Genomic DNA, 22,679 nt, shown 5'->3' with positions numbered 1-22,679 from the left:
GTCCCTAATGTCATCGGGTATTCTGTGAAACCAAGAGTGGAAAGTGATTACAACCCTCAAGCATTAGTAATAGATTTACAAGCACATCACCACTTAAAAGCCAATATTCTTCATGATGTGCCCACTCCATATAATTAAAAAAAGGCTGGTGTGGCTGTCACTGAAACAGCATGAAATCAATGGTTTTGTAGAAACACAAATTAAAGCTGTATGCTCTAAGATACAAAATGATGAATCTACGTTGGAGACAGGTTTGTAGACTATTAATAGAAGAAAGTTCATGACAAAATAAACAAGGTGGGAAACCACCATCATTCTTAACAGGTGGTGTACGCCAAAGTTTTACCAACAAAATAAGGCACTTAATAGAGCTGCAACAGCAGTCTTTTGTCAAGCCCATATGTTAGCTTCTTTCATTTGAAAACAAGCACTAAAATCCCTCAGAAGGGAATGTAAGCAGGGGATATGTAGGGCTAAAAGGGCATATCATTATGACATATGGATAAAGGTGCACCATGCTTGTAAATCTAACAATATTAAGGAATTCTGGAGAATTATTAATGATCTAGAAAATGGCGGATGCAGAGCTACTAATGCCAACATTACAGAATCTGTCTGAGAGGACTTCATCACAGTCCTTTATGGTATGCGACCACAGATACATACAGATCAGGGCACACAGTGGAAAATAACAACTCTATTGAAATTAAATGACCAATAGGGATGGTGTAACAATCGAATATACCTTGCCAAGCTTTGTCCTAATAAACAAACAAAATCGCTAATTGAGCCTTTAAATAAAGATATGGTCTCTCTTTTTAACAAGATTAGATCTAATTGTGTGCCAGGTCCAAATGGCCTTCCCAGTGCCATTTTCAAAGCTAATCCATGTTTGTGGTCAGAGATATTAAAATCTTTGTTTAATGAGATCTTATAAATGAGGTAAACTCTAAAATCCTCGCAAGGGAGCTTACAAGCCAATCTATAAGAGTGGTTCCACCATTAATCCAGAAAACTACCACATTAATGTATGTTGAGGCATAGAGTTTCACATCTCGCTTGCTTGAAAAACTCGAGGAGTGGACCTCTATTCAGCATATAATTCAATCAGGAGTTTAAAAGGCCAGTCAACAGCTACAAATGTACTGTTTTTAACTCTGATGGCTGGGAGAGCAATCTACAAAAAAACAAAAATTAGACATCTGCTTTATTGATCTAAAAGCAGCTTTTGATACTGTATCACTTGGGCTACTATGGGGACTGCCACGTAAACTTCTGGGCATGATCATCCTTCTGTGCACCAACACTTGGGTTCAGGTGAAGTTGGGTGTTGGTGCTAACCTGACTCTGTGATTTTACACCTACAACAACCTGAAGCAAGGTTGTGTGTTAGCTCCCTGTTTATTTAACCTCTTCATGGATGATTTATCCCAGTATTTGGATATTGTCAATGCACACTCCCCCATACTAGCAAGGTGTAATATAAATTTCTTACAATACGCCAATGGCACCATATTAGTCTGCCAAACGCCAATAGGTCTGTAATGGCAAATGGAGTCGTCGTACAAATGTATAACATCTAATCATCTGGAGTTGAATATCAAGAAAACTAAAATTATGTCAGTAGGGCATTCTAGTTTAAGATCATGCGCCTGGGAAGGAAGAAAAAAGCTCATAGAATCTGTCAGGTGTTATAAATATCTTGGATTTTTATTTGACGGCAGAGTTTTGTTTAAAGATCTCTTCAAGCATTTAAAGGCTAAAATTGTTTTAACCATTTTTGACTTTAAGACAATGCGAGAGAAATTACAGTGTCCCAGCTATGAGCATTTGCTAAAAGTCATGGAGGCAAAATTGATTCCCACATTAGCATATGGTTCAGTTATCTTTAGAGGGCTGGGTGCTAAACTATTGGGCCAAGCCCTCATTAAAGCCTACAAATCTATCTTTAACATTGCAAAGAATATAGGTCATGTGAAAATACCTCTGGAGTTTGGTTTACAGAGTCAGATCTTAGTGAGGTAGTTTGTGTTTTTGAAAAGTCTACACACCCTGTCTGTTACCGAAACTGCCTCTTCAGCAAACTGGTCCTTGCAAGAACTTAGTAGCACTGAATATATGTGTCTGGTGATCCTACTTGTTAGAGTGCTTGCATTCCTTTGATCTCCAACTATCCATGCTCTCAGGACTAACCAAAGCTACCTTGAAAAAGCTGTTAAATAGATCAACTACATTTTTATCTTTTAAAATGGACAAAGAGGCTTAGCAGCTAAAAAACATGCTTGGACTGTGATCAATTATTTTGAAAAACGTGTGCGTCCTACTTTATTTGTAGTCACAGATCCGATATCATTTGAGGGACTTATTCTTGAATTTAAGATTCAGCAGGTATCCAACTAAGGATGGTACCCCAAGGTGGGTGCAACATTTGGCCAATTACCGGTTGTAACTTTGCAGCTATAAAAAATAATCATTATTGCACATAATCTGTACCTGCCCTTGATTATTACAAGCACAGTAAATTCTTCTAAAGCCAATGTTTCTAGAAGCAGGTGGGAGAACCTGTCGTTAGGCTGTTATTATGTGTTTATCTGGCTGGTCAATTCCCCTAATTTGCCGTTTTGTTAAGTTCCTGATTTTGGCCGAACATATGCTGAAATCTGGAGAAAAAAAATCAGTTCTTCATTAATATTCTTTAGTCCGGAAGAAATTAGGCACGTAACTTTATCAACTCTAGATACTGGTGTTATTTGTATTTTATTTGGTAATAGCCTATCGGGGTTCATTGGATAAAATAAATATTAGCTGGTTTAGGAGGTTATTTTTCCAACCTATTTAATAATGATTCACACTGCATTTGTTGATTTAGGCATTTTTATTTGCTGAACTTGTTTTAATTTTTGAATGTCTGAATTTATGGAATATATCTAAGTATTTAAGAGATAATTATGCCTTAACCCCTAAATTTATTTAGTTAACAAATGCTTTTTATCGTACATTTGTGTAAATCCCTGATTTATTGAAGTCTTCGGCTTAGATAACAAAGTTTTAAATGTACTGTCACTTAGAGCACTTTACATAGTATTACCCCCCAAAATTTTGGGCCTTATTTAAATCTTTGGCGTAGACAACAAAGTTATTTGCACTGCCAATTTGAGCACTTTACCGCCAATTGCACTGCCGCCTGATACTCTGACTCCATAGTTTCCCAGTGGCACTATTGAGTATTCTATGATTTCTATGCACTTTTTGATGATCATGATAGGAATATAACTGTGCCTTTTATCAGGATTATGAGAGTAAATGTTTTCAGGTGTTTAAATATATTGAGAATTAGGCACTTTAGCGATAACTTGCACATTCTTCTGAATGAAGCTTGTATTGTACAGCGACAGTTGTATTGTAAGAACTAATGTTTGCACTCTACATCATGTTATAGTTCTGATGATAAATGTCGAAATTCCGGTAGCTTTTAGAAATGGAATCTTTTTAAATTTTAATATTGCTGCGATTGTTTTGCGACCACATTCACAGTCACAAAACAATTGTACGTGGGCCTGCGAGTCGCTATTAGGAAGGGGCGTCCTTGGAGCACCCCTTCCTAATAGCGAGTCGAGTCAGTAACAGGATACCGACTCGCAAAATTGAGTTAGTACATCCTACAAGGACATTTTGCGGTTGCAAAAGGCAGTTTTCGCATTTTGCGACCACAAAATTGCTTTGTACCTTTGGCCATTTGTGTGCAGATTTGCAATTTATGCTGCACAGTGACTGACTGTGCAGCAGGGCAACTTTCTTTCCCAGTTAACCTGGAAAACGTACATATACAGAATTGGGCCACACTGCACAAAATTGTATCAACTCGAGTACACAGGTAGCAATCTAAAATGGAAACATTTTTAATTAGTCATCGTGGAGAAAATAACAGGATGGTACATTTACAGCAAATAAACGCTCAGTACACAGAACAATTCCATGAATCAATTCATCTGAAATTTGATCAGCAAGCTGCCATCACTTGATATGCTTATATAGGTGCATACTTTCGCTTATCTAAATAGAATATACCCCGAACATCTCTGCAATATCAATTTAATTCTGTAGCTCTTTGGCAAGTAGTGAACAAATATAATCTTACCTTGACGATTGCCTAGTTATATTATTCTTCGGATTCATCACACACGTTTTTCCATGGCTTTGAGGTGCAAACGATTATCACACCAAAGGAGGTAAAATCCTCCTTCCTCCGCACTGCCTGGCTGTAATGATTTGCATACTGAGCCCACAGATGCTACCCACTTCAATCCAAACACTGCTGTCATGCCATTTATACTAGCAAACAACATGAGAGCAACACCAGGATTGGCTGGGGCAGGAGATCCCAGTGTTCCATCAGAGACTAGTGGTTCTGTATCTGTACTCCCCCTACCTCCATGACAGTACAGATAGTGGAGGCCTGAACTGTGCATGTTTAGCTGGCGTAGGAAAACACCGGCCAATACAAACATGCACAGTTCAGTATCACAGGCTTAGTGTGTCATCCCAATTAAGCATGTCCTTGCCAACAACTGATCACTGTTTTGCTAGAAGAGAGAAACTCTGCAGCCCGCCCTATGAGGAAAGGAAAATTATATATATTTTAATAATCGGTCTGGTATATGCTGACCCACATTGGGGGAGGTGCAGCACTCTAGCCCTCCCCTATGGATGCGGAGAAACAAATCAAAGCAAATACTAGTCCGGACATGATGTTAAAAGAGGGGGCTGAGTTTTAAAAGACAATATTGCTGTGGATAATGTTTTTATGGAGAGGATTGTTTTTGTAATTATTATTGTATATGTATATATTTTTACAGTCCTGAGGAAGTCCTTCTGTAGGATGAAACACGTTGGTCGGGCTGCTGTATGTGTGCTTTTAAAGAAATATTTTGATATGAAATAAAGAAGACAAAATTGAATATAATAAAGAAGATTGATGGTAAAATTGCACTGTTGTGGATCCCTCAAGATATGGGCGCTGTGTATAGAGTACACATCCTGTCTGCAAGACCATATACTAAGAATATGTGGATATTTATTTAACCACTTTGTTTGAAGGACTAACTTGGATGTATTAAGAAGATTAGTGCCAAAGGCAAGCAATTTTGGCACCATTAACAATACGTTATTTATTTGCTAGAAATAAGAGAGGGCCTCCTCTCTGATTTGTGTACATTGTTTATTGGATTAACTAAATTAACCTAGGGGAGGTGAAGCACCATTTCAAACTGGTCGACGTATGATGTTAAGTGTGGTGCGAGTATAACCATAGTTGTCCTTCTCAGATAATAAATACCAGTCCTGGCATGCACCCGTATCCTGGCCCAAAGAAAGGGATGTGACCAAAAATATATGTACTAACCATGGGGAAGTTTCTAGTTGATCATTAGTACGTGGTTTATGATGGATTAATTTGCTGGATGTTTACTGGTGGAGAAAGGTTCACCTGCATGTTGAAACTGGTTACTGGTGCCTATTGATGTCTTTAAACTATGTTTCTTTATTACATACCTAAAAAACGATTATTTTGTTCTACTGTACATCCAATGTTCAAAAAGCCCGTGGGCCAGAACTGTGTCTGGTGTAAAACCCAGATTGAGGATTAAAGTATACACCTAGATTGCTATAGATACCACCAGCAGATTATATACAAGTAGCATATTTCAAATTTCGAATTCCAGTTGGGTCTCTAATGTAATGGCAACATATGGTTCTTTATGTGTGTTTGTAAACCTTTTAGGGTGGCCCAAGTGCCTGAGTCTAATATAATTTGTTATGTATAGCTCGGGTAGGGAACCCCTTGTGTAAGTAACTTCTAATCCAGTAATTCACTGCTACGATGGAGGAACAGTTCTTAAATAAAGCTGTTTATCACTGTTGCTACATCATCATGGTGTTCCAGGTTGTCAGAGCAGCGTGAAAGAGCAGGTAGCACAGTTTATGGATGGAAGAAGAGGGAAGACACAGAGAGTGTTTGGGTGGGTGGCAGCAGGTCGGGGAATGTTTTTTAGAGTTAGGGGCAGGGAGGTTGTGTTAAATATGGCTCCCCCATTACTCCTTTCCTCCTGAACAGCAGTTGAAACCAGGGGCCGATGTCTTTGGGGGGTAAATATAACATAAAGTTATAGATGGGTAACAAGTGAATTACAGGCATGTTTTTCATCTTGGGGTTCTGAGTGGAATCATTGGCAACCATCACTTGTTATCTATTTGATGTCACTCAGAATCCCTCAGTAAGAAACATTCCTTTAATTCACTGTTACCCATCTATAATTCTATTTATAATCAAAGGCAGAAGAGAATTACACATGTTTTCAAGAATGGAAAAACTGGTGAATTCCTACAGCGACATTGACATAGGTAGTTGCGATAATATACCCATACCTGTGCAAGGAGTTCCACTCACTACAAACCACTTTGATGTTTCCTCGATTTATGTCTCTTGCTCTCTTTCTTCCTCCAACCCTTTGCCAGTGGCATTACAAATGTCCCTGCAATCCCTGTGATGTGGGGTGGGTCCTGAGCTCCAGGGGTCCCTCTCAGCACAGTACTCGGGCCTGAGAGCCCCTGGGTGAGTTTGAAGGGGGTTCATGTACTTTTCAGGGGGGGCATCAAGTTTTATTACGCCAATACCCTTTGCCCGATATTACAGGAGGATACAACAACCCATTTCACAAACTTATGTTTGTACCCTAAAATATTTGCACAGAAAGACTTTGTGTAATCAGTATATCCGTACAGGTCATGCTATTTGTAAGCATGCCATTTCTGAAGTGCAAGTGCAAAAAGTGCCACTGTTTGCCAAAGGAAGGAGTGCAACAGTAAAATTACAAAATTGCATATGTGAATGTACATGTAAAGGATTTATGGGGCAACGTGTTAAAGAATACGATCACATTGAACTATATAACACTGAAATCTAAACCCCATTATATATTCTATGGGATTTAGATTTCGGCGGACATAATATCCGTCACCATTGTGATGGAGTAACTCATCCACCAATATCTAAATCAGGTCCTCAGACTCAAAATCACATTTGGTGTCTGGAAATGGACTATAAGAAGGGGAGCTTGAGACCCCTAAAATTGCCTTCTGCCAAGCAGCCAGACATGCTGCATGAGGAGGGGAGGTGCTTTAAGACCTGCCTGTGACCAGGACTGGGGACCAAGGCCTGCTAGTCTCCCTGCTGGGTGAGGGGACATCACCGATGGAATCCAAAACTACCTGCCATTAGACACCAGCACCTGCCTGTTTGTCAAGACCAGTGTGCCCTGTGAGAAAGAGGAGAGTGTCGGCGGGAGCAAGGTCCAGTGGGAGCCATGTGAAATGGACTCCCATTGCGAGGTGTGAGCGCCTGCTGCTGAGCCAATTGGTTGTTGGCCGTGTGTAGGATGAAGTTGACAAACCTTGCATGCCAGATGAGGGTCACAGTGAACCTAGCAATGTGCATCACTGCAACAGAGGGGCTGGAGCTTATATGTGGTGAGAGGCCATAACCCTGTGTGCCAGAAGGGGCCACTGCGTGAAGATTGCCATGTTGTGAGGGCCTTAGACCTTGACCTGTAGTGAGCCATGACCCTTTATGCCAGGAGGATCTACTGCCGCAGATTTTGCTGTGCTGAGCAGGCTGGAGCCGGTGTACATGAAAGATACAGCAACCCTGTATGCCAGAAGAGTTCACTGGGGGCAACAAGATCTACCACTTCTGCTGGAGAAGTGCGCTACTGTTTGAGCCCCGTAACCGAGGCGATGGACCTGCTTCAGGGTTGTCACATTACCCTTCCCACTTCATTGGGTGGGTAGGACACATATCCTGCAAGGAGGAGCCACAAAGAATCTTTTATTGCTTTGGTGGTGTGTCCATGTGTGAGGAACTCTGCGCCCTCTGAGTGCAGCCCACCTGGGCCACGTATGGGGAAGCCATCTGATTCAGCTGCTGCCAATCCAAGCACCTGCAGACAGGGCATGCTCCGAACTTGCTGGGGTGGGTAAGACTGATTTTGAGCCAACTGCTCTGGATATCTTACTTGGTAGATTGCTCTGCGGCCCTGGAACAATGTTGAGTTGAAAATAAAGTCTTGCGAACTAAACTACTAGTGAGGCTTGTCCTGGATTTTGCCTATAATGAATGGAGAATAACCACTATTTCTAGGAGTAAGAAGGAAGTGGCACCCAAGGGACTGTCTAAAGACACACTAGAGTCCTGACCTCAGGGGGACTGTGTAGTTGTCTGTGGTTGTTGTATTTTTTCTTTGTGTTGGTAGCGGTAGGAATGTGTTGGTAGCAGGTGGGAATAAAATGCTTCTCTTTTTTACATTGAAACAAATATTTGGCTGGACAATTATTTGTTGCTGCATTTTAAGTTGTGTTTACTATCATTATCCACACCTCCCCCTGAGAGAGTTTTGAACTGCTCAACCACATTACTACTGAGAGTCAAGTGCAGAAAGGGCACTTCACCAAGTTGCTCAGATCTATAATAGGTCAGGTCCCGGGACATCAGGAGTAAAATGCCTCAGCCACTACAGTTGGGTTCAGAAGCCCCTGCTTGTCCCATGGCCTCGGAAAGGGGTTCTGACAGCAACACAATATATTCTATGCACTTAGGGTCAAGGCCTACCCAATTACTATAACAAATAGCTTCAATATGTTATATTTACATAATTAATGGACTGATGCTCACTATAGCCTGAGGTTGTTTTTAGTTTAGCCAAGCTGACCTATGTATAGAACTTGCTCATTTGTGACTATTTGAAATCTGAACTAGGGAGAGAGTTCCATTAGACTCTCAACATTCACATGGCCATTACTAAAGTCCTACCCAACAGAACCCCTGCTACTGATAAGAGATGAGTGATAGCACTTGCTTTTAAGTCTGTTCGGAGCTCTGCGTTGAAGTAGCAAATTTGGACTAGCATAGGACATTGTGTTTTTCTAGTAATGTAAAGTAAATTCAGTTCCTATTTAAGACTTGACTCTGTAATTTAGGATATTCCTCAACACACTCAAGTTTTGGCTGACCCTTTGACACCACTGTTGAGACACAAGAGTCACTGATCACCTCACTTTTGTAAGGCAGGAGGTTGTAAGTTCGAACCTGTAAAACCCTCCCCCAAAATAAAGTACTCACCATGGGGTTGTCTTTCAACTTGTACAATATTTCCAGATGGATTACTCTGAAGTTTACAAATCCTTCTCCCCACAGAGTCCATTGTCTTGGGAAAACTCACAGGCTAAAGACGCTCTCAACAGTCCTATGACCCACGATCTGAAAGAGCATCCCAAATCCATCAAGAACACCAACCTACTTCTGCTCCAATTTAGAAAACTCTATCACAAAGCATTACCTGTCAACCAATCACCTCCTCTCTAATCACTTGTTGAGTTTACACTTGTCTTTGACACTGTACAGCACTCCTTTTCCTACTGGCCAGGGTTCATGCATAAATATACACATACCCGATCGACGTGTCCAGTAATGCAAGAATTATACCTTTACATGAAAGAACTTGTAGGACTGAAATAGCACATTATTTGTGTATATCAAAGAAAAGGAGACTACACCATTTCAGCAAGTGCTTTAAATAATGTTCTTACCTCATCATTCATTCACACTACAGGTGTGATATTTCACTTCGGCTGCTAGAATTTATCAGGCACGTTCATGTGCACATATAAACTTTACTTGGAATAAGGCACAGTGATATTGAATCAAACATAAACCAGCAAATCTTTTGGTGAACAGGGGTTGCTGAGCGTTATCCATTTCCACAAACTACTTACAGAATTTTGTGGACATTGCTAGTTAACTGCTACAGCTCGAATGATGAATGAATTATTTATGTATTTTTTATTTCAAGTGATTAATATACCACAATCAAGCTACACTGGTGGCCGCTGCAAATCTCAAGGGGGGAGGCGGGCAACAGTGCCAAAGTCATGGAACATAACTGTAAAGTAGTAGAAAGGAAGTGGAGAAAAACTTCAACACAACAAACATTTTTAAAAAGAAGAATTATACTGCTATTGTAAGCAAGCACTTTCTTGGCTCTAAAAATCCAACAAGAGAAGTATTTCTACTACGCAAAAACATGGCCTGCCCATTGGCTGAAGGTAATACAATAAATTTGTCGCAAGTTTTGTCTAATAAGTTGTCATGATTTTTTTTTAGTTTGGATGATAAATTCCACCAGATATCCCATAGCACTGTTTTCCTAGTAAATTCCTCCAGCAGCTCTGCATGGTCTTCTCATAAACGTGTGACAGAATAGCTAGTTTCTAACATTTTGACTTCCTTACCCATTTCTTCTCCTTTGGATATCAATCCAGCAGCTAAAGAAAGTTGATAAAACTATTCTACCTTCTCTGACTAACCTTTCCAATTCTTTATTTTCAGCATTAGTCGTACCAAAAAACAGAAATTGTGTATAATTTAGCTCTATCAAAGAACCTAAACCTGGACACCGTTATCACATCTATGGCAACCTGACCCAGGGCACTATTATCATGTCTATGGCCCTAACTCTCTTTTCCATTTGTTCACCAAGCTGACTGAAACTCAATCTTTGGAGACATACCAATTTTTTCACAGGTTTTCATTAAGGCCTTTGCACCGAAAAAGTACTGGCTAAAGCGAAGAATGATATCAGGTGTGTCAGGGATGAAGGTGGAATGGTGGCCCTGATTTAGTTAGATCTGTCGGTGGTCTATGATGCTATATTTTTTATTACATTTCAACACAACATATATTTCCATCACATTGTCATGAGCAACACAAATAGTATTACCATTGTGCAGAGAATTCCCCTAAGAACCCCCACCCCCTAACTGCCCCCTGAGTTGTATCAGTAAAAAACTCTATACTCTACAATGTGTATTTCCATCCTTCAGCAAGGGCCACCCCTCCTTGGATACCATCTTACACTCCATTGTAATGTATTGTTTTACCTCGGCTGGGATTTCTGCAGGATCGGACTCAAGCGATTGCCCTGGCTAACGACAGATCCAGTCCTAATATGATTCTCACTGGTGTACTAGAGGGCAACAGGAATATACTGGGTCCTAGGCTGTTTAACCACAATGAGGCACCACTCGCCTTTCTCATTGAGCAATTTGGCATTCTGGTCCGTACTATTACATCATACTCGGTTGATTCTCAGGTTAAAAGGCAATTCCTCCTCAGAACCTGGAATATTGTCTTCATGAAATGTCCGTCTGGTCTCAAACTCCCATCCCTGAGCAGTGATGAAACTGAAAACACAGATCCCAAATGCAGCAGCAAGGATGATCCTGGGACTAAGGATATATTTGTCCATTTCAAATCATCTGCATAAGCCCCATTTACTAGCAGTCATGTCAAGATGTCTTTTCCACAAGTCAATTTACAATTCTGGTCAAGAAACCTACATTGCATTACTGTTCACCTAGTATCAACTTTTGCTTGTTCTGACATCTAAACACACAATGTTGGGCAAATGTCTACATTTAAAAAGACCAGAACAGAGGCTTCTCTTTAGTGGTGGTGGCAGGTAAGGCATGGAGTTTCTTGCTGAATACTCTTCAAACTCAACATACCCTTCCCATTATCAGGAAACATCTTAAAACATACCTGTTCCCGTACACCATCTAGTTTTTGGTGAGGACATTCTGGTCGTTTTCTTCTCTATTCTGAACCCTGGACTGCTTTTGCTTCTTCATTAGTGATGGGACAATTCTGTCTGAAATAGCGTTTCACTTTACAAATGCTATGAATCAATCAGTCAATCAATCAATCACATGGGCAGTAAGAAAATGAGGGGGATGGCGTAATCCAGTGTTGAATGATGATCAAAATAAATAATGGACAATGAATAATTACATATTCTAATTCTGGTATCACAACTGTAGTAGGAGAGCCTAGACCAATTTTTGCCACAACAGAGGAGTACAACAGCTAATATGATCCATGGATCAGATGGTGTTAGGAAATGAAAACACACTTTGTCAAATATAGGCATCTGGCTGATTGTAGATTGGGTACTCATGTTCTCCTATGAGCATTAGTTATTTCTTTCTCTATGTGATGTACACCCCACATAATTACTTTAATTTGCCAACTCCTTTACTAATAATAATAGTTTTTACAGCGAACTATGTGTTTGTTAACATGCAGGATGCTTAGTCACATGCTGGTATTGTTTGTAAAGCCCTGTTTAAAAAGAGTTGTCATTGGTTGGCAAGTCATATTCCCTCATATGTGTTTGCAGGTAAAAACTGGGACCTGACTGCAGCCCTGAATGACTATGAACAACTCCGGCAGGTTCACACAGCAAATCTACCCCACGTATTCAATGAGGGAAAGTACTACAAGCAGCATGAGAGGGAACTACTCCAACAGGTGACCAAGGTAGAGCGGACAGGGCTTCAGCGTCAGGATGATATTGCCCAAGGTAAGTGAAGAATAAGACTTATGACGTTAAGACAGTGAAAAATGTTGTAATATTTATCAATTTAAATATACACAGTTTAAATGAATTCTATAGTCACATTACAAAAGATAACATATACTGAACACTTTTCCAATTTTCCACTAGGATAAGACTTCATATAGAATGCGTTTAAAAGTGAGATCACATTACCACAGCTTGTAAATCATCCATGGTAGATTGGTTTCAAATTACTTTATGTTCTGGTTTTCAATTTGATTTATCCAAGTCCAAAGGCTCACTGTCCAAGTTCTAGAATCTATACTTCTTACAAGCTTTGAGAAGCCACTGTCTTGAACATCTTCAATATAATGCTTCAGTATCAAGTGTCTCTCTATTTATTAATGCTTGAGGGAAATATTTCAAAGATACTTTGTTGCTTCTTGGCAGGAATCATGAATGTAAAAGTCTCAAAGACAGCAAATAACAGAATTGTAAAGAATCAGTGGAATTGTATTAAAAAACTTGAATGAAAAAATAAAGACTATTAAAGCTATAGAGCATCTGTGACGCAAATTTCCTTCACTCACATGTCCTAGCAAAATGAAGGACTCTGAGAAAGAAATATAAACAACACATTTTTCAGGGAAGGATCTCTTTTTCAGAATAGAGATTAGCTAAGCAAAAAACACTCTAGATTTTAAGGATAGTAAATAAAATCCCACACACACTGTCTTAGAGAGGTCCACCAACTACTCCACTTCCATCTTTACTGAAAAGTTTAAAATGATAGCATCCTCCTCAAACATGGTTCATGAACATTAGTATGGTCCATGAACATTGGAAAGCTCTCCAGCAACCCAGGATCATTTAGTAATCTCTGAGAGTAGTGGTTCATTCTAAAATAATCTCCACCACTGCCAGTACCAAACTATCCTCTCATTTCTTTGAGCTTATGACCTCTACAATCCTCTAAGAGATAAGTGCTTCATTGATATAATATTGGCTCATTCAGAAATAATTTCCACCATTGCCAGAACTAAACCATCCTCTCCTTTCTTTGAATGTATGCCATCTACAATCCTCGAAGAGATAAGTGCTTCATTTATATAATATGGAATGAAGCTACTTAACAACTTCATATCATAAAGCACCACCCAAGGCTGCCTACAAAATTGTTCAGATCTTTCCCCTTTTGAAAAAAACACCAGATGTAGACATTGAAGATGTCAGTAATTTCCATCTGGTTCAAACATACTTCCTTGTAAAAGCCCTGAAAAGTTGTTTTTATTTTTATAATTAAGTCTTAGAAGAGCTTCAGTCTGGTTTCATATCAGGATGCAGCACGGAAACAGCCATTCTAAAACCAGTAAATAATGCACCATGGATTCTGAATAAAGTTGACTCCTGCCTCCTTATCCTTGTAGATAAGCAGCAAATAGCATAATAAATCACTGAACTCTATTGAAAATTTTTAAAGAATGAATGAGAATACAGGGAGCTGTTCTTAGCTAGTATGTATCATACATTCAGAACTGTCAAAGTATAACACTCAAATATCATATACTACTGCTACACTGATGACATTGAACTCTATTTCAATTTTTTCATCCCTTCAAAGGCATTGAAATTGCAGCCTAAGTGTTACCTTACACCCAATCCCAAATGATGATACATCGGTTGAATCAATCAATCAATCAGTAGATTTGTAGAGTGCTATTTTCACCGATGAATGTATCTAGGCATTGGCAGGGTCCGGTTAATTAGTTGAATAACTAGGACTTCAGGGACTTTCAGAACTCAGGAAGAGATGAGGAAGTCTGTAGATGAAATTTTAGCATATCTTCGGTGCTAGGTAGAAGGAGAGACCTCTGCATCTGCTATGTTGGATGCGGTCGGTAAGGGTTAGATAAAGGAATGCAAAGGTGTCTTATCGCTGATGGAAGTTCAGGCAGCGATTCGAGTGTGTGGGTCCGCAGTTGTGTAGGGCCTTGTATGCATGGGACAGGAGCTTAAACTGGCATCTTTTCTGTACAGGGAGCCAGTGAAATTCCCTGAGGTAGTGGGTGATGTGGGTTTGTCTAGGGAGATCTAGGATGAGTATGGCTGCAGAGTTCCGTATGGTCTATAGTCATTGTTGGAGGTGAGCTGAAATCCCTGCAAGAGCATTGCCGTATTCCGGTCAGCTGGAGATGAGAACCTCAGTGATGGTGCGTCTGGAGCTTTGGTGTAGCCATTTGAATACCTTACAAAGCATGCAGAGGATGAAGAAGCAGGACGAGAAGACTGAGTTGACCTTAGTCGTCATAGTTAGCTTGTTGTTCAGAATGATGCGTAGGTTCCTAGCATGGTCAGTGGGGGAAGGAGTAGGTCCGAGTTCTAAGGGCCACCAGGATGTGTCCCCTGGGGAGCTTTTGTTTCCAAAAATCAATACCTCTGTTTTGTCTGCGTGGAGCTTCAGGAAGTTGTCCTTCGTCCAGTTGGCAATGTCTATCATGCAGTTGTGGAAGTTGGTCTTTGTGTTGGTGGTGTCTTTTGAGAGGGAGAATGTGAGCTGTGTTTCATCTGCACACAATATGATGTTGAGTCCATTGCTTTTGGTGATGCTTGCCGGAGGTGTCATATAAGTGTTTAAGAGGGAGGGGCTGAGTGAAGATCTCTGGGGTACTCCACAGATGATTTCCTTGGGTTCAGAGATGAAGGCGGACCTTTTTCATTCTTCTGGTGAGGAAAGGGGCAATCCACCTGAGGGCTGCTCCTTGAATGCCTATGTTGTGCAGCATTGTAATGAGTGTGTGGTGGGAGACCATATAAAAGGCTGCTGAGAGGTCTAGGAGGATCAGAGCCATAGTCTCTTTTCAGTTCAGTAAGGCTCTGATGTCGTCAGTAGCTGTGGGAGGGCTGGCTCAGTGCGATGGTTGCTGTAGAATCCAGATTAGGAGGAGTTGATTAGGAGGTTCTGTTCCAGCTGTAATGAGAGTTGTTGGTTGATGGTTTTTTCTCGTACTTTGGACAGAAATGGGAGCAGGGAAATCAGTTGGTAGCTGTTGAGTTGGCTAGGGTCTGCTGACAGTTTCTTCAGTAGGGCATTGACTTCTACGTGTTTCCAGGGAAGGTGACCATGGCAATTGAGGTGTTGAACCAAGGTGGTGAGTAGGTCCCTGATTCTGGCTTCACCTTGGTTAAGGAAGTGCTGAGGGCATAGTTTGGTTGGGGCCCCTGTGTGGACTGAGTTTATGATGGATGCAGTGTCCTGTTGGGCGAGCTGGCTCCATTCAATCAGTCTCAGGTTTGTGATGGTAGCAGGGTGGTTGTGTTGCTTAAAGAAGTCAGTGGCTTCGGGCTGGGGTTCGAAGTTTCTGTAGGTATTGGTGATCTTTTTGTGGAAGAAGTTTACAAGGTTGTTGTGGAGTTCCTGGGAGGGGATAATATTGTTTATTTCAGCTGAGGTTAAGAGAATTATTTGACAAAGTTGAAGAGTTCTTTGTTGTTAATGGAACTTTATTTGAAGCATGTAAGGCCTTTTTCTTCTATTATGTCTCAACTGTCTGTGGTAGAGTATAAGAGCTGTCTTGAAGGTCGTCTTGTCAGTTGTGCTCTGGCTGGTGCGCCATCTTCTTTCCAGTTGTTTACAGTGTCATTTGGATTGACACTGTTGGTGCAGCTAGTGATCCAATTGTTGAAGTTTCTGACGTTCTGGTCTAAGTTGTTGGAGGAGATGGGGTGGGTGGTTTGAGAGGGTTGATCCATGTGTCCTTTAGGACTTTGCTCTATCTGCGGTAGGGGATGCTGGGGCAGGATGGGGGCAAAGGTCTGTGAGCTGGTGATTCTGATGTGGAGGATGGAGTAGTCAGTCCAGGTGAGTTCCATGGTGTGGTTGTTCTTGATGCGGTCGCTTGAGGTGAAGTTTGGGTGTAGCATCTGGCCTGTGGTGTGCTTTGGGTCATTGATGAGTTGGGAAAGTCTGATGTTATTCATGCTGTTGAGATTTGGTAGTGTTGATGTCATTGTGATCATCAAGATGGAAGTTGAGGTCGCTGAGGAAAATGTAGTTGTTGGAGTCTATGGTGAGGGGGGCGATGAGTCGGTGACAGAGTTGCAAAAGACTGGATTTAGTTTGGGGGATTTTCTGTCTGTTTGGAAGAAGACGTATTTCATCGTTGGGGTCATGTTGTCATTTGTGGTGGTGCGTTGGATGGATCCAGTGTGTATTATGATGATCCCTCCATCACAGTTGTTGTTGCGGTGGGCGAACTTCAGGTATTGCAGTGACGATGTCTGGCGCGGAAGTGGGGTTGAGCCAGGTCTCAGTGAGGAAGAGGATGTTGGGTGTGAGGGTGGAGAGGAGGTTCCAAATCTTGGTGGTGTGTTTACATAAGGAGAGTGGGTTGAGAAAGACACATGCAAGTTGGTGTTTTTGTTCAATTGGTGTCTGTGCTGTGTTTGGGCGGGTCTGGTTGGTGGACTGATGTGTGTGATGTGGCAGGGAAAGTGGCAGTGGATGCAGGTGAAAGGGCCTACCGTGGATCATCGGTCAGCATGGTGCCATCCAGGGTCAAGGGTGTAGAGCTTAGCAATGATGTGTCTTTAGGGTTTATAAGGACCAGGGGTTGTAGTGCTGGGCATGGTCCAGGCACTGACCGGTACAGACAGGAATGCCTTTGGCATGCTTTCAGCACAGACAGCACATCTGCACTGTGGCCTTCATTGATTAGGTCGGGGCTTCTGTTGGTGGGAAGAATAGTGAATGGGAAAACCCAGGCGGGAATCCCCAGGCAGCGGCAGTGTCATTGGATCAGGCTCGAACATGCAGCAACTGGAGGCCACAGGCAAGTGACAGGCTAGGTGTCCAGGTTCTTACTCAGTACACGTAAAAGATAGATTTTTTCTTCCTAACTCTGCATTGTTCTGGTCAAAGTCTGAATGAACTCATGCTCTACACTGAACATCCATTCCTTCCATGCAGAGTGCATTAAATCCCTTGGCTTCTTCTTTGACAAGAACATGAACTTTCAAGCATGCAGAGCACATTGTTTTAAGAGGCACAACATTAGCTTACACTCCTTAGGTATTAAACCCGTCATCCTGGAAAATTATTTTAAACTTTTAAACAAGCAATTTAATCCGTTGGTGCTATTAAGGCTGGATTATGGAAGCTCACTTTTGGCAGGAATCCCTTAACTATTCAAGGCACTTCTGAGAGTGCTACACTCAGTGGTGAGCCTCTTCACTGGCACAAGAATCTGTGCTCATATGTTCATAATCTTCATCACACTGAATTTACTACTTAGGGAATCATGAAGCATCTACAAGCTATTCTGTGCTACCCACACAGCAGGTGTTAGCTTCAGGCTCATACGCAGTCCAAAAAGCTTGACCCGGTGTTGGTATGCTGGGTAGGTGATAGCTTGCATAGCGGGGCCCCTTCAGCCTGTGGAACGTGCACCTGGCCTGCGCAGTGGCAGCAGAGTCTTTTTTATAACCAGGCCCTTTATTATTTTTTTTGGACTGGTGGCTGTAGATTCGGATGCTCATTTTCACCTGGAGGTTTTCATTAGGATCTGCAGATCCGGAAGCATGCTCTGCGCATCCTGTCACAAAATCTAACATATTTCTTATTGTAAACACCCACCACACAGGCCTAGGGGTTGGGCGTTCTCCAGTGACATACCAACAAAACTAGAAGGGGCCCCCCTGCACAGAACATGGAGGAGGCCCCTCATTGGGCTCACTCAGGCCAGGTGTTGTGTTGAGGGGGGCCCCCGGAGCTTGGGCCCCCTGCACTGTGGGGGCTGTGGTGGCCTTTGTTACGCCTCTGGTGTACTCACCCTCCATCCTTATATGTTGTTTCATGTTTTTTTCAGGGCTTTCAGACCCAGTCCCCAAGTGCTTTCAGACCCAGTCCCCAAGTGCTATATTGGCTGTCAAAACACTTTCTTTCTGTTAAAGCATCCAATTGGATTCTTGGTGGCTTGGCTGCTGCAAGAGAAGGAAAATGTTGCTGCAGCCAATCAGATTCTTTCATGTCTGGAGGTCAGTCTTAGGGTCTGTGAACCCAAAATGGTATATGGAAGAACAAGCTCTATTGGGCAAGGTTTTTGTTTTTAATTTTGGAACACACAAATATCCATGGATCCTCTAGTGTCAGTATATCTTTTAAATATTGATCTGAGAGTTAACCCCTTCATGTACAAACAAAGGTTTTCTTTAAACAATAATTTATCAAAAACTACTGAATGTATTTACATCAAGCCAACAAAAGAGGAAAGTTCTAACTTTGTGCCATGTTTGGTGTAATTATGTTCATCCATTTTTTCTGTGTAATCGAACAATTTTTTCTATGCTAATTAAAGTAGGAAATTACATGTTTGGGGTCTCCTTTTCTCTTTGTCCCCAGTTGATGGATCAGCACAAAACTTTCCATGAAGGAGTCAATGGATATGAAGTTTGATATTGGAAAGTTTTGTACCTATTTGTCAAACGTAGACAAAGTTACTATGAAAACCAAAAATGTATCTCCCATTGAAACTATAACTATGTCAATCTACCCATTGGAAGAGCGTTTTTTTGTTTTGCTAATACCTTTGGCACCCTTGGACAAATCTTCTCAAAACTATCCAAAAAATGTTCATCCATTTTAGCTGCTCCTGGAAAGTTCTGGTGTTATCTGTCAAGCGGAAGCCAAGAAAAAGGGGAGTCCCAAAACACAATTAACCTATGGAATTTCCATAGGAATTTTGGAACCGTTGTACAGAAAAAAACGGCTTTACAAAATTACACCAAATATGTCAGAAAGCAAGATCTTTATCAAGAAGGCATGTCTTTTGTGATTTGATGTGAATCTGTCCAGCCATTTTGAATAAATGAAGGTTAAAAATATAGAGACACCTAGATGGTTGGGACCACACATTGAAAAACTGAAGCATTTTGATTGGTCATGAGGGCTTTTTCCATATTGGCCGGTTAGATCACGAAAGACTGAGGAATCTCATTGGCTGGCCGTAACCTGTTTCAGCCACCACTACAGGACAAGGTATATGGTCCCTTGTGTCCTTAAGTAGCAGGAGGAGGGTTGGGTTACCCCTGGACTAAAGTCACATGCAGTAGGGGCTGGCCACCCATGGGGGATTGGTGCAGAGCCTGACTGCAAGCCAAGGTCCCTGCTGCCAACCAATGTGCACAGAGGGGGTTGACCGCAGATGCATCACAATAAGTTATTACTTTACTTTAATAAAACATAAATTCCCTGAAAAAACAAAAACAAGGTGAAATGGGACCATTACCAAGGTAGCTCACTAGCGTATTTGTAACTGTAGAATAATGGTATAGATATACAAATACATACACAAAAAAACAAAGGTTAAAATGTTGTTATAGATAGGAGAAAATGTCATCTTAATGTGACAATTCAAACATGCTGAAATTCACCAGTTTATTTTTTATTTTTTATTTTTTATTTATTCGGTCTAAAAATTTAGACCATTAAAATACAATAAGACAATCATACATAGCAGTTATAAAAACTTGAGGCCGACATTCGAATAAATACCGTTAGTGCATTCCTTAAAACTAACACTGGTAACGTAATCAATTTATGGATACACTAAAACAATCATACATAGCAATAATGAAAACTTGTGTCCATCGTTCGAATAAATACAGTTCATACATTCCATAAAACTGAAACCGATAACATGATCGATTTGTGGACTGATACATTTCTTATCATATCAATATAACTTATAAAATGCCATGCCAATTGAACTAAAAATTAATCTATATGGGCTAGTAGGGCCTTAACGTCTCACATGAGAGACCTAATAATCCGAAAATTGCTAAAAACCACACAATGATTAAATAAAATTCCCATCAGAGTTAAGATACATGACACATCTAAGTGTTAAAATGAGAGAATAGATCTATCTAATTAAAATCCCCATCCATAGACAAAAGAATACCTAGCCGACTTAGAGCCCCAGGGCTGAGGTGAACCTTTTGCGAATGGACCAAGCTTCAGACAGATATTTGGTAACTGAGCTTACTACCAATGTGGATGTATCATATTTGCATATTCTGAAAGCATTAGCTCGGTCCTGCAGTAGTAAGACTTTGCACAGATGACCAACAGGCCGTAAAGCTGTTAACGGGCATATCTTAGCTGGAGAAATAAGGCGCGGGCACGTGCAGGTATAGGAAGGTCCATGAGGTTCTCGGGCCGGGGTTCATGTTTGACTTGCAGAAAGTCTACTGTTAACCTGCCCACTCTATTATGGTGTAAAAGATCTTCGTTGGTTTTCTCCCGATATCTCCCTTTGACAATTTGCCTAGCGTTAGCAGGGATCAGCTCGGGGTACTTCCAGTAGTGAGGGAAACCTAGCGTATCCCAGGCAGATTTCATCTCCTTCAGCCAAAGGATTTTTTCCCATCCCTGTGAGGATATTATAAGTTCTCTTATCGCCACCCTAAATGGTTCAAGTTCGTCAGTTTTCCATAAACGGATCCAGTAAGAAAGCGGTGTCAAACCTGCTGTGGCTTTGATGCTGTTTAGTCCTAAGTCGAGTCTTAGAGGGGTCATTGGTGTACCCTTCCCTAACCTGGATACGTGTCTAAGGAAGTGATTTTCTTTAGTTTGTAAAATATCAATTTTCTGTGGGAGCCCCAAAGTTCCGCTCCGTACAAGGCTGCAGCACGGATTTTGACTTTATAAATCTCAGAGATTGGATTCAAGGGGGGGCTTGCTGCAGTTCTAGCCTTACGTACTAATGCCCCACCGATTATAATGAGTGCCCCTTTGCCAATAGCAGCCTCCCAACTGCCAGAGTCCGTTAGCCTAATGCCTAAATAATCGAACTCTGCAACTCTTTCCAGCGGAATTGAATTAATTACTATTCTTGCACGTAATCTTTTCCTTGAGGCACTGTATATCATAAGTTTTGTTTTCTTAGCATTAACATCCAACCCGTGGTCTCTACAGAAGACACAGAATTGGTTGACCAAATTTTGAATTCCCATCAGTGATTTAGCTAGCAGGATAGTGTCGTCCGCATATAGCAGACACGGTATTTTCTTCCCCGCCAGCTTGGGTGAATCGTTTGTGCAATTTTCTAAATATTGGATACAATTGTTTATGTATAGGAGGAAGAGGGTAGGGGCTAGAACACAACCTTGTCTAACTCCTCTTTTGATAGCTACAGGATCTGTCAATTCGCCGTCCTTACCACACCTAATTTGTGCGTAGGTATTCTTATGCAGTCAAACAATGAGTTTCAGGAGGCCTATTGGAACACCCATATTGGATAGTGTCAACCATAACAGGTTCCTGGACACCAAATCAAATGCAGCTCTGAGGTCAATGAAAACCACATACAGATTCCCACCCCCCCAGGTCCACATTCTTCCATTTGATTGCCAGCAACCTCAGGGCTTGATCTATGGTGCTAACTGCGGGTCTGAACCCTGCCTGTAGATCAGATATAGCTTCGGACTCTGAGATCCATTCATTAAGGTGGAACAAGAGTTGCTTTGCAAAAATCTTTTGGGAGTTGTCAGGTAGACATATTGGGCGGTAACTGGCAGGATCACGAGGACTGCCTTTTTTGAAGATGGGAAATATCTCTGCCCCTTTCCAAGAGGGTGGAACAGGTGCTCCTGCCGCAACTGCATTACAGATTAAATTTGAGTAAGGGGCCCATATGTCAGGTCTTGTCTTATATAAGTCACCCTGGATCTTATCAGGACCCGGGGCCTTTCCCTAATTCAATGAGATTATTGCAGCTCTGGTTTCAGCTAGAGTGAATTTAATCGGGGTGGCCCCGGAAATTGAGCTATCGTCAAGGGTCCTAAAGGCAGCTTCGGATGGCCCTTCATATAGTCGACCAAAGTGCTCAGCCCACACAGCAGAGAGAATTGAGGTACCAGGAGGGGGAGGATGAATCTCTACTGTCATCTGCTATCAATTTCCAAAACCTAGAAATATCGTTTGCTTTTGCAGTCTCCAGGATAGCTACCCATCTGGCCTCCTCCCAGCTTCTGCACGCCCTAGAACATTCCTGTTTGTAGTCCTTCCTTGCTTTTCTTATAAGCTCTACATGACCCTCTTTCAGTATTCTCAATAGCTTATGCTGGGCTTCCCTGCATGTATTGCTAAACCACCATGCACTGCACTTTTTCCTAGGTTTACTGATGATCTCTTTTGTGAGAAGGTTCTTTAAAGAGTTGAACAGTTCAGTGTGA

At 41.4% G+C, this 22,679-nt stretch overlaps 1 protein-coding gene across 2 annotated transcripts in view; it reads left to right on the top strand.

Moving 5' to 3' along the window:
- The window catches only part of OTUD7A (OTU deubiquitinase 7A), a 1,097,633-nt gene that overhangs the window by 778,910 nt on the left and 296,044 nt on the right, over nucleotides 1–22,679 (top strand). For both annotated transcript variants that reach the window (XM_069222100.1, XM_069222099.1), the window contains exon 7: nucleotides 12,288–12,470. In XM_069222100.1, coding sequence (XP_069078201.1) covers nucleotides 12,288–12,470 — 183 coding nt within the window. The remainder of the gene's footprint in view (nucleotides 1–12,287; nucleotides 12,471–22,679) is intronic.

This window comes from Pleurodeles waltl, chromosome 3_1 (assembly GCF_031143425.1).
Source record: "Pleurodeles waltl isolate 20211129_DDA chromosome 3_1, aPleWal1.hap1.20221129, whole genome shotgun sequence".
NCBI classification, from domain to species: Eukaryota; Metazoa; Chordata; class Amphibia; order Caudata; family Salamandridae; genus Pleurodeles; species Pleurodeles waltl.
This window is presented reverse-complemented; position numbering and strand designations above follow the sequence as displayed.